General features: G+C 34.8%; 1 protein-coding gene across 1 annotated transcript; it reads right to left on the bottom strand.

The window, feature by feature from the left end:
- Window positions 1–8,585: 8,585 nt before the first annotated feature.
- On the bottom strand, window positions 8,586–10,632 carry LOC107768633 (uncharacterized). The gene is made up of 2 exons (XM_016587754.2): window positions 9,718–10,632; window positions 8,586–9,195 (listed from the first exon to the last, which is right to left on the bottom strand). Exons 1-2 carry the CDS (start codon window positions 10,601–10,603, stop codon window positions 8,858–8,860), a joined length of 1,224 nt encoding a protein of 407 aa, XP_016443240.2. The 5' UTR covers window positions 10,604–10,632; the 3' UTR covers window positions 8,586–8,857.
- Window positions 10,633–13,118: the final 2,486 nt, after the last annotated feature.

The following is a 13,118-nucleotide window of genomic DNA, read 5'->3' as shown; positions in this document are numbered from 1 at the left end:
ACTACGTCTTGGATTCTCCTGATTACATGTACTTTCTTTTGTTTCTTCCCGAGGTCGTTTAGATCCTTCACCAAACGACTCACATTCCTTTTTATACGGATATATATTTTCAAAAAACTCAGCATTATCTGATTCTATAACCGTATTATTATGAATGTCGGGATTTTCTGATTTATGAACCAGAAATCGATATGCTTTACTATTTGTCGCATATCCTATGAAAACACAATCAACGGTTTTCGGTCCTATCTTTACCCTTTTGGGTTTAGGAACTTGCACTTTTGCCAAACACCCCCACACTTTAAAATAATTCAAGTTGGGCTTCCTTCCTTTCCATTGTTCATAAGGAATGGATTGTGTTTTGCTATGGGGCACTCGATTTAATATTCGATTAGCCGTAAGAACGGCTTCCCCCCACAAGTTCTGTGGCAAACCAGAACTTATCAACAACGCATTCATCATCTCCTTTAATGTGCGATTCTTTCTTTCCGCAATCCCATTAGATTGGGGCGTATAAGGGGCTGTTGTTTGATGAATAATTCTATATTCTAAACATATTTCTTCAAAAGGAGATTCATATTCACCACCCCTATCACTTCTTATCATTTTTACTTTCTTATTAAGTTGTGTTTCAACTTCATTTTTGTATTGCCTGAATGCGTCTATTGCTTCATCTTTACTATTCAGTAAGTAAACATAGCAATATCGAGTACCATCGTCAATAAAAGTTATGAAATACTTCTTTCCACCGCGAGATGGTATTGACTTCATGTCACAAATATCTGTGTGAATTAAGTCTAAAGGATTTGAATTCCTTTCAACTGACTTATAAGGATGTTTAACATACTTAGATTCCACACATATTTGACATTTTGATTTTTCGCATTCAAACTTAGGCAGTACTTCCAAGTTAATCATTTTTCGCAAGGTTTTATAATTGACATGACCCAAACGTACATGCCATAAATCATTTGACTCAAGTAAGTAAGAAGAAGCTGAAATATTATTATTATTTTCAACAACCATTACATTTAGATTGAAAAGGCCCTCGGTGAGGTAACCTTTTCCCACAAATATTCCATTCTTACTAATTACAACCTTGTTGGATACAAAAACGCACTTAAAACCGTGCTTAACAAGAAGTCCAGTAGAGACTAAATTCTTTCTCATTTCGGGAACATGAAGGACATTGTTCAAAGTCATGACCTTGCCAGAAGTCATTTTTAGAAATACCTTCCCATATCCTTCAACTTTTGCTGTTGAAGCATTTCCCATATAAACTGTCTCTCCGGGTTCAGCAAGAGCATAGGTAGCAAAAGCCTCTCTAACTGCACAAACATGGCGAGTGGCTCCTGAATCAAACCACCACAGTTTAGGATTTCCCACCAAGTTACATTCAGAGAGCATGGCACACAAGTTATCAACATCATCATGGTTTACTACCATGTTTGCTTGACCCCTTTTCTTGTCTTTCTTCGGAGCACGACACTCCGTAGATTTGTGTCTGGTTTTCCCACAGTTGTAGCAGTTTCTACTGAACCGCTTCTTACTTGGGTTGTATTTCGGACCAGAAGCCTTCTTCCTCTTTTTGTTAGCTTCAACAATATTTGCTCCCATTATTGTTGAATTTCCACGGCCTCTCCTTTCAGCAGCTTTATTGTCCTCTTCGATTCTCAACCGAACAATGAGATCTTCAAGGGACATTTTCTTTCGTTTGTGTTTCAAATAATTTTTGAAGTCCTTCCACAACGGAGGCAACTTCTCAATCATTGCTGCTACTTGGAATGCTTCGTTGATTACAAGACCTTCAGCAAGTAGATCATGAATAATCACTTGCAATTCCTGGACTTGAGTAATAACAGACTTGCTATCTATCATTTTGTAGTCCAGAAATTTTGCGGCAACGAATTTCTTCATCCCGGCATCTTCAGTCTTATATTTCTTTTCAAGCGTATTCCACAATTCTTTGGATGTCTCCATGCTACTGTATACATTATACAGATTATCATCCAGTCCGCTAAGAATATAATTCTTGCATAAAAAATCAGAATGCTTCCACGCTTCAATCACGAGAAAGCGTTCATTATCTGGAGTTTTATCCGGCAGATCAGGAACATCTTCCTTGATGAACTTCTGTAGACATAACGTAGTTAAGTAGAAGAACATCTTCTGCTGCCAGCGTTTGAAATCAATCCCGGAAAATTTTCCGGGTTTTTCTGCCGGTGCCAACGCCGGTGTTCGGCTTGTCGTTGCGTTGGCAGTCGCCATCGGAACAGCTTGGTTTTCGTTTTCAGTCATCATCTTTTCTGTAAAAGAATGACACAAACAAACGTTTAATACACGTTTTCAAACTGGAGTAAAAATCACGTAGATTTTAATATCCAACAAAACGCCACGAAGGCTTAACTCTCCAAAACGGGAGTACACAAACCACAAAGGTTTTAGTTTGCAGAATAATAAGAATAACACAAGTACAGAAATAAATATTAAATTCCTTAAGATTGTTATTCCCGGTCAATATTGCTGTATTTGTAAATATTAATTCTGCAAAATATAAGTTAACGTAATGAAACAATAATAATAAATTCGAGCCCACTGAATTCACAGTGTTTCCTTAAGGAATTTAATCCCCTCCTAGTACCCAAGGTAATGGATTATTTCCTCCCAGGATAGAACGAATAACACACTGGTGTAGCGGTACTTCAAACCCCAGTGTTTCGGCGAACACAAAGTTCGGTAGCAAATCACACTTACAGTTGCTCGAATTGTATGTTGAGTTTTGTATTTCTTCAACATTTGCTGCTCATATATATAGCAGCCAAGAAGGAGTGCAAGACCAAACGTCCACCCTTCATGGTGGATCAAGCATTACATATTTGTGGAGCAAGCACTTCATATTTGTGGAGCAAGCACTTCATGGTGGGAAGACCATTATCCGGCTGCCAAATTATCAATACACGGATTGGAAAATATCCGTTTACAAATACGGATAATGCCGAAGCCGAAGCCGAAGCCGAGCCGAAGCCGAAGCCGAAGCCGAAGCCGAAGCCGTAGCCGTAGCCGTAGCCGTAGCCGAAGCCGAGCCGAGCGAGCGACGACGACGACGGCGCGAGGCTTGCTTTCTTCTTAACTCTTTAAGAGCTACAAGAAGAGCAATTATATATATACCCACCAAAAATGTCTTCCACTTCCAATATGGGACAATGTCTCATTGTTAAGAGGGGTAAATTTAAAATTTTACTCAAAATTTCATTTTCCCTCCATTTCCCATTCACCCTCATTTTAAGAATATTACATCTTAAAAATAAAACCTCAACAGGAAATGCTTTTATCAGGCATATCGATGGTTCAAACTCGAGACACAAGGGAGAAAGGATCCTACTCGTGATGATATTTGTAATATGGCTATTAATTTGGCTTCTTTTCAAGTGGGGGCCAAGTTTTCATGACATTTGTCATGATATCATATCCACTATAACAACATTTGTGGACCAAGTTTTCATGACATTTGTCATGACATTAAATCCACTATTAGGCCAAGGATTTCTTGCTATAAATAGAGGAGCTTCTCCTCATTTGTAAACACACCAATTCAAGAGCTTTTCACTCTTGTCTTTCTTTCTCCTCCTTTATTTATTAAGAGTATTTTGTAAGAGAGTTGAGTGTTGAGAAATATTTGTGTGAACCTTTTCTTTGAAGTGATCTTGTGAGGTTATTCTCTTAGGGTATTTGGGATTAATTAGAGTATTTACTCTAATTTTGTACTCTCTTTTGTACTCTTGCTGGCATAGTGAAATTGTTCCTCTCCGCTTGTGGATGTAGGTCACACTGACCGAGCCACGTTAAATTGATGCCTTCTTTATATGCTTTAATTGCCGTTGCTATCAACTTGCATTGTCTTTGTTATTATCATTATAACATTGTTTGTCTAAATTCCACACTATCCGGGTTCTCGATCCTAACAATTTTGATAAATTCGCTGTCGGTCTTTTGATATCTCAAGTGTCTTTTAATTTCTGACCATCATTCTGATAGAGTGAGTTGCTTCCTCTTCCTCTCGTGCATGACATTGGTTTTAGGAAAACATAAGCTATCCAAACATGTTGGATATACAAGACGATACACATACCCGATAGAAAGGAATAGATATTCTTTAGTAGTAATAAATTGTTGTTGTTTAGGATTATAAATGGAAAAATGGCGATTCATTGGTCCTCGAAAAATTAATTCACCATTCTCTGTGCAACACAAAATATTACTGTATTTTACAAAATAATGTTGGCAAAGTTGTGGCACGTGGCGAAGTTTCATTAATCATTTTTAACCGTCTTCTTCCATGATCCAGATATTCAGTTCTAACTCTTTACTCCATATGTTGTTGTTGGATTTGCCGCCATATAAACTAAGACGACCTTTAAAAGTAGTCAACTGAAACAACTCATTAACACCGACAAAATTTGGTGTTGAAAGCTCGTTCAGTTCGTCTGACTTCACATCAGAATATATAATTGAAGAAGCTCTACTTACATACTGGTCAAATTCTTGATCCAGAGACCAATATACACAACCCTCAACGCTAATTCCTTGACCGCATAAATATGACCATGAATTAATTTCTTGTTCTAAACTAGGGAGACATTGTTCTAAGATTGGAAGAGTTGTTTTTGTCGTCCAATTGTTGCTATTCACACAACAAACAACGTGAAACAAGTTATAAATCAATATAACCTTGTAATCGTCAGTTGCAGAATTATAACACACACCACAAGCGCGAGGAAGCATGTAATGTAGGACTCCATAAAGCTTGCAGTAAATAGATTTGATCAAAACAGGACATATATGGGCATGGATGATACTGGTTCTAGTCTGTTCCAATCACTTTTGATTACCGGTAGCTAAAAAATTCAAACATTGGACATGGGATCACGATGTTCTTTTTTTCCTTTTTTGGCATTTCATCTTTTGATCAGTCAATTATAACCACTTCACATATTGAGGAGTGAGGACTTAAGTCCGATTATTTAAAAAGTTAAGGAAAACAACATACAACATTGTTTTTAATTTCATGATCCTCCTTTTTTTTTTTATACACATAAGAGATTTATCTTGTACACATAAGAGATTTAAAAAGGACACTTTCTTTTTTCATTCCTATACACTATTTGAAACTTTATTACGAAAAATGTTCATGTTTTGATATTTACCCGACCTAAACACATTTTAGTTACAAAATATATACAATCCACCTTAAAAGGCTCTCAATCCATTATTTGTATCTTCAATCAAGGGATTTAGTTACACCATTTTCCTTTTTTTCTCTCCTCTCTTCCCTCTTCTCTCCGGATTCTGTTTGCTATACCCTTGATATCTAAGTTCTTTTCTTCTCTTTGAATTTTCGATGTAAATTACTGCTCTGCGTTTTTCTTACGTTTTCTTCGTGCTTGACTATATCCATCAGATTATCAACAGAGCTCTTCCACGTGGCAAAACCCAGCTTTCTAAAGCCCACCAGCAACCCGTCAGAATCCTTTTATTTCTCATTCTGATTTTTGGCAAAAAGAAATAAATTCTTTCTATCAATTGGAATAAAGTTTCAGAGTTTTTTCAAATGCCTCCACTGTTAGTGATTTCGAGACTGAGGGGGATCGAGCATGTAAATAGCTGATTTCACCAAATTCAACATATTGACACAAAATATAAATATACATATTGTTTACATTATTATTTCTACCCAGTTAAATACAACTACAATATCTTACAACTTAAATATAATTTTTATACAAATTTTATACAAATATGTCTTTTGTATATTTTGTATCTGATTTATACAAAGTAAAAATAAATTTCATGCAACTAACTATATATTATACAACTTATCTACAACTTATCTACAACTTTCATACATTATTTCTACCTAGTTATATACAACTACAATATCATACCACTTAAATATAATTTTTATACAAATTTTATACAATATGTCTTTTGTATATTTTGTATCTGATTATACATAGTAAAAATAAATTTTATACAACTAATTATATATTATACAACTTATCTACAACTTTCATACATTATTTCTACCCAATTATATACAACTACAATATCATATAACTTAAATACAATTTTTCTACAATATTGTTCAACTTTCATACAATATTTAAATAAAAAATATATATAAATAACATAATACAATTTTATTACAATTTCATAAGTATAATGTATGCCATGTCTTCTTCTTCTTCTTCTTTTTCTTTTTCTTCTTCTTCTAGTTTCAATCTGAAATTCAGCCAAAATCAAGTCTAATCTTCATCAAAACACCCTCAAAATTGAGATATAAACTCCAAACAATATTTCTAATTATTTGCAATAACACCCAATCCAAACAAATAATGATTTTTGAAAACCCAAATTCGAATTCAAAGTTTCAAAGCTTTTTAATGGCTGTCAATAGTGGAATTGCTGCTCTATTTTCCTTTGCTCTACATTACTGAAATTAAGGATTGAGAGATAGAGAGAGACATAGAGAGAATTCCTAATTGTTTGCAACAACATCCAATTCAAACAAATAATGATTTTTGAAAACCCAAATTCGAATTTAAAGTTTCAAAGCTTTTTAATGGCTGTCAATGGTGGAATTGCTGCTCTCTTTTCTTTTGCTCTACATTACCAGAATTAGGGATTGAGAGAGAGAGAGAGAGAGAGAGAGAGAGAGAGAGAGAGAGAGAGAGAGAGAGAGAGAGAGAGAGAGAGAGAGAGAGAGACGGAGAGAGCGCATGAGGAAGAGAGAATAAGGATGAGAAATAATTGATTCCTAATATAAATGGATACTAATTAAAATTTCTAAAGTGTATATAATTGGTAAATTTGTATATAGGATGTAATTGAATTGAACCTTGAGTATGGAGGGTAATAAAGTTTTAAATAGTGTATAGGAATGTAAAAATTCCCTTTCTTAATTTCAACATTGTAAATGACTATGGAGGCCCATTTTCTCTTTACTTATCGATTTGGGGTCAAATGATTTTATGGGTTTTTACAAACTTATTTTTAGTTTTATGACTATATCTTTTTTACACACGAGAGATTTACTTTTACATATAAAAGATATAAAAAACACTTTCTTAATTTCTACATTGTAGTAATATTTATTGTTTGTTCTCCTTCCCATTTACTTCAAAATCAATTAAACGCTTTAGCTACAATTATTTTACTTAAGGTGTTCCTTCCGTTTTTTTACATAGCAATAATTTTATGATTTAGAGGTGTATCTAAAGCGCATACACTAAAATTTAGTGAAAATGTTCATTTAGCGCGCGGTGCAGCCAATGGGTATCTGTAACAGCTAAAAGGAAACTAAAAGAAAAGATTAACAATATGAAAGTATGTATCACTTAATTAAGTAATAGATCAATGTAGATCTCACAAATTTTCTTGTGCATTTCAGAAAAGGACAAAAAAGAAGAAGATAAGACATACCTTCTTGTGCTTGGGGCCTGATCTAAACATAGGAATTTAGGTTTTCACGTCACTTAAAAAATATAATGTTACACTTGGTCAACAATGAACTCTTGGAATTGAAATCCCTTCATACTAAGTTAGTATATGGGCTTGGTTGAACAGGCTTGTCTGGCTGGGCCATCAGATCCAATGGAAGCTCATTACTGCTATCATTCTGGGGCAGCACAAGTTTTCGAACTGGTAATTGAAAAATAATCATCGTTTGTAAAGTCATTAAAAAATAACCATTATTTTGCTGTAACACGGAATGTTCCAGCATAATATACGAGAGATTGGAGCACTTGTGTATGAACTTCTAGCATATTATGTTGGAACTCCAGCATACGGAAAGTTCCAGCATAATATACTGGAGATTGGATCATCTGTGTATGGACTTTCAGCATATTATGTTGGAAATCAAGTACATTATAAAATTTCAGCATGTTATGCTGGAAGTTCACATATAAAAAAATTGAACTCCAACATATTATGCTGGAATATTTTTCGGATTTTGAACAGTGTTTTTGTTCAGATTTATCTTTTAAATGAAAAGTGGCTAAATTTCGATGATTTTGAAAACTGTGGCTATTTTGAACAGACTATTTTTGAATTTCTCCCGGTAAACGACCAGTAGGACTAGAGACCCAGGCCCAAGAGCTGCCACTTTTTATAAGGGAAGTTACACATTTGCCAGCTCGATCAAAAATATGTACAACTTCGATTTACATTAGATTATAAACTAATTATACACGACTATATATATATATATATATATATATATATATATATATATATATATATATATATATTTTATATCTTCCAAAAAGATATATATCTTCCAACTTTTTTTTTTTTAGTGGACGGTTATTTATTTTAATTTCTCTTTTTTTCTTTTTGGGTGGACGGCATGGAGAGATTTGCACAAATAGGATAATTTAAGTGCACTGTTTATATTTTGTCTTTATTTAAGGAAGTTTTGCTAAAAAGGCCTTAGAGCTATATTACCGGACGAATTAAAAAAAAATAACCAACACTTTTTCCGATCAAATCACAATTTTTATATTTTGTTACTAGGAAAACAAGACTTGAATATTCAAAGGCTATACTCATTCATGCATTCAAAGTCAATATGTAATGGTTACAATTTTTATAAATTTCAATTTTGGATTTTGCTACTGAAAATCCATATATAGATGATATCTTTTGTCTGGTGTAAGTACAAGGATATGTATTTCTTCTTCTTAAACTACAGAAAGGAAAAGAAAAGAAAAAGGATTTTCCACCAGAAACTCAATCCTTTCATACTTTTATTTTCCTTCACTTTACCACTTGGTCTTTCTAATAATGAAGAGCTCAATTATTTTTTGCATGGTAATTTGCTTGAGGCTTCGAATATAAAAGGTCCAACACCATGGAAATCAAACATGGGTGGCTGGACAAGGGCAGGACCAGGATTAACAGGTGGTTTAGGTGGTAGGATAGGTTTCAATAAAGCACCAGATTTTCCACCATTGAAGTTTGTTGGGACATTGCAAATGGGTTTCGTTGATTTCACTAAGTATACCTTGCATTTGTGAATATCTGCTCTGGTTAAAGGCATGGGCATGATCACGAATTCACCATTCTTGTCTGTCATGGCTGTTTGAACATTTGCCTTCCTTGCATTATTGTGACAAACTAGCTTCACTACAGCTCCTGCAAAAACAGTACAACCATTGAAATCAAAAGCTCAATCAGAAGAGAGAAATAATGAAGTAAAAAGTAGACACTCCAATTTACTAATTAATAGGAGTATGGATTTAATTAGGTTATGTACACTAACAATAATTTTCTTTTTACACGTACGTGTATTCTCTTGTTCCAAGATTATTTAAAATTGAAAGAGTTCATAAACACTCAATTCATTAAATTTGTATCCAAAATTTAATATTATATTTGTTACTAAGATTTTAGTAACTTTTCACTCGTTCACTCAAAATTTAATACTCCTATTATATTTGTTACTAAGATTTTAGTAACTTTTCACTCGTTCACTCGTTCAGTTGAACCCAGTAGCACAAAGGCTGCACTCGTCTTTGTGTATTTTAATATGTTACGTTGTATAGTAACATGTCTTTATTTTCTGTTTTACGTGTATAAGAAGGTTTAGTGATTTGTTTTAGTAATTGCAAATAGAATGAGATGGTAATGAAGAGAAAATTAAGGTTGTGAAATAACCCTGGAGTGGTGAAGCTTTATAGAGAGTGGGAAGCCCTCTGCTGTTGCAAGATTTGCAATGAACACGGCCGACGACAATTAGAGGCTTCCCAGCAGGATGAATCAAGGGTGGTGGCAGCTTAACTGGTGGAGTCAGAGTTGGTGGAGATGGTGTTATAATAGGTGGCTGATCCGTTGGTGGTGCAGGCTCAATAATTGGTGGCTCGTAATCAGAAGGTGGTGGCTCTACGGTTGTAGGCTCATGATCAGAGGGTGGAGCAGGTGGCGAGTCAACAATTGGGGGTTCATCATAAGTAGCTGGTGGCGGAGGTGATGATCTAATAGGTGGTGGAGGTGGCTGAGTATATGCTGGTGGTGGTGGTTTCCTTATTGGTAGCTGAGTAGCTGGTGGTGGTAGTTTTGGTGGCTGAGAAAGTGGCGGTGCCCGTTGCATTGCCGGTGGTGGTGTTGCTCGTTGCGTTGCTGGTGGCTGAGCAGCCGGTGACGGAGATGGAGGTTTAATAGGTGGCTTAGCAGATGGTGGTTGCTTTGCTGGTGGCGGCGGAGGTGGAGGTGGTTGTTTTGGTGGTTGAGATGGTGGTGGAGGCAGCAGAGGAGGTGGTGACTTAGCTGGTGGCGGCGGTGGTGACTTAGCAGGCGGCGGAGGGGATGACTTAACCTGTGGTGGTGGTGATGGTGATGGCTTGTTTACCGGTGTAGGGCTAGAGGGGCTTTTCTTGGGAGACTTTCCAAAGAATAAGTGAACTGTTGAGAAGATTGGATGGTGTTGTCCTTTGTCTAATGACGAGCTTTCAATTCCTTTACCAAAGCTAAGCTCTGAGAATGAGCTGAGTGCTAAAACTGAAACTTGTATGAGCACTAGGATCTTTACTGATGTAAAAGCCATAGCTGTAAACAACTATGGGTAAAAGGAAATAAGGTGAATGAATTTATAGGAGCACGAAAAGGTATATTATGAAGTTTATGTCATTAAATATAAATAAAGGAAAAGAAAATTGAAAACCCATTTTTCATATGAAGTACTCCTCCATCTCATATTAACAGTCGTGGTTACTAAAAGTAGTTATCTCAAATTATTTGTCAATTTAAAAGTTCAAGATGAAATTGATTATTTTTTTTCTTTTTTACCTTAGTAATAATTGTTCTTAAAGATGGAGATAACACAAAAATAGAATAAATATTCAATGAAGAGAGATTATATCTTATGACATAAATAATGGTAGAATAGTTCAATTTCTTTCCTAATTAATATTTTTTAAGAGACGTGTAAAAGAGAAATACGACATATAATATAAGACAGTGGGAGTACTATTTAACTCGTTTTTGTTTTCAGCTGGTAATAGTTCAATATTCATATTGAGCCAATTAATGTGAATTCACATTGCTTAAAACTTATTAAAGAGAAAATAACTCTGTATCAGGTTACTATTTCCGCTTCTTGTAATGTTTGACTTTCCTAAACTTTCAAAATTTTGTCTGTTGATACGTTTAAAATGAATAAAATGTCAAGAGTCAAGACCAACATATGAGATATCTTGCAGAAGTATAGTCTATGTAGCAAATTATCATATTAATCACCTATTTGTGTTTGGGGTCCTGTAATTTAGGCTAAGAAGCAAAGTTTCGTTTATTTCAAGAAATAGGTTAATGACGGTTTATTTTAAATTAAGCACATATTATGTTTTGATATTCCGGTAACAAACGTTGTCGTACCATTTTCTCTCTTTATTTCAGAACATTCTTGGACCTGCATTTTTACATTTAAAAACTCCATCACCATAGCAGAAATTTGATCAAACATAGGACATGGGCATAATTAATAGTCTTTCGTTGAAGGAATTCCATGTGATAAGAGTATTTTAGTTGGTTGAAAAACGACCAAACATTAGACATGATATAGTTTTTCTTTTCTCATTTTGCTGTTTCTTAAAACAAACATTGCAATTAATTCGACCAAGTAATTAATGTTATTTCTAAGAAACTCTTTAGATCATTTAAGAATATTGTGATTTTGTGAGAGACATACCTTTATTCTTCCTTTTTTTTTTTCCTTTCTCTAGTGTATATACTGGATGTTTATCAATTTCTTTATCTAGCCGTACATTGATTACTCATAATTTTTCAAAATTAAGCTAAAGATGATCTCGAGCATTGATTACTCATCAGCTTTCTCTTATCTTCTCAATTTTTTGACCTTTTCAGTTTTGGGCTTAACCACGCGGAAGATGATAAGTAGTTATTACTTATTACTCTAGTATTATCTTAAGAAAATTAATTGTTGATCATCTGCTTGGGATTTTCCTTTGGTTTAAAAGTGAAGGAAAAGGGAAGGTACATCTTATGGAATTAGTTGAGTTGAACACACGTTGACCCGAACACCATAATTATAAAAAGTGAAAAAAAAACAGTGTAGATTATCTTATCCTTTTCCCCATTTATTAAGAATCAACTCAATCCCTTTAGTTACAATTATCTAGGTTTCTTTCTTCCTGTTTACCATTTCACTTTTTCTACCATTGCATAATGTGTAGTCCTCAACTCGAAGCGTGTGGTACTGTCTTTTTTGCACTAATTTGTCCCGGAAATTGAATATGGAAAGAGGTATAGCTAAGATTTATTTATCCGAATCCAGCAAGCCTCGATTCTCGACCCCAGATCAGAGAAACCCTAAGAGCATTGTATACGATCGAAATGCCCGATTTCGTTGGAGGGGAGTTGCCTTGAGGGTAATCTCATAATATATCGGGCTCGAGCTCGAAGATAGAACATCAAGCCTGGAGATCGAAGTGTTCATTGAGATCGAGGCCAGCAACAATTGAGATCAAGCATGACTGACTTCGAGTAAGGCGTAATAACGGAATAGCGAGATATCAGTAACCGGTTGAAAATCACGGCGGAAATCCCGTAACAGATCAAATCAAAGCGGTTATTAGTGCCAATCATGGGATCTACTTTCGTTATTAGAGTTGTACCTTATTTAGGATTCCTCTATTATATAAAGAGGGATCCCATTCACTTGTAAGGGGGACAATCACTATTCACTGATAAGAATATACACATACGCTGCTTTCTTTGTTTTACTTACTGTTCATCGCTGTTTGTTCCATCCTCTACTGTTCTTATTAAATAACCTCGAGACTATCTCGAATCGAGGTCGAGGCATTGTTTGCAGACCGATTTGATTTATTTTATTGTCCAATTTATCTATTTAATTCGTTGTTTATCAATTGGTACTGGTTTAAATCACATATCCTTAAAACCACAATATAAGTTTAATTATTACTCAATTTTTAGGGTAAACAGTTTGACGCCCACCGTGGGGCTAAGGATAATAGTGATTGTTCAGTACTGATTCTGGTAAAACACACTATTTTATGCTTGTTCTTGTCAAGTATATTTGC

Source organism: Nicotiana tabacum, chromosome 17 (assembly GCF_000715075.1).
Source record: "Nicotiana tabacum cultivar K326 chromosome 17, ASM71507v2, whole genome shotgun sequence".
Taxonomy (NCBI): domain Eukaryota; kingdom Viridiplantae; phylum Streptophyta; class Magnoliopsida; order Solanales; family Solanaceae; genus Nicotiana; species Nicotiana tabacum.
The sequence above is the reverse complement of the archived record's forward strand: the minus strand, read 5'-3'. Positions and strand labels throughout refer to the sequence as shown.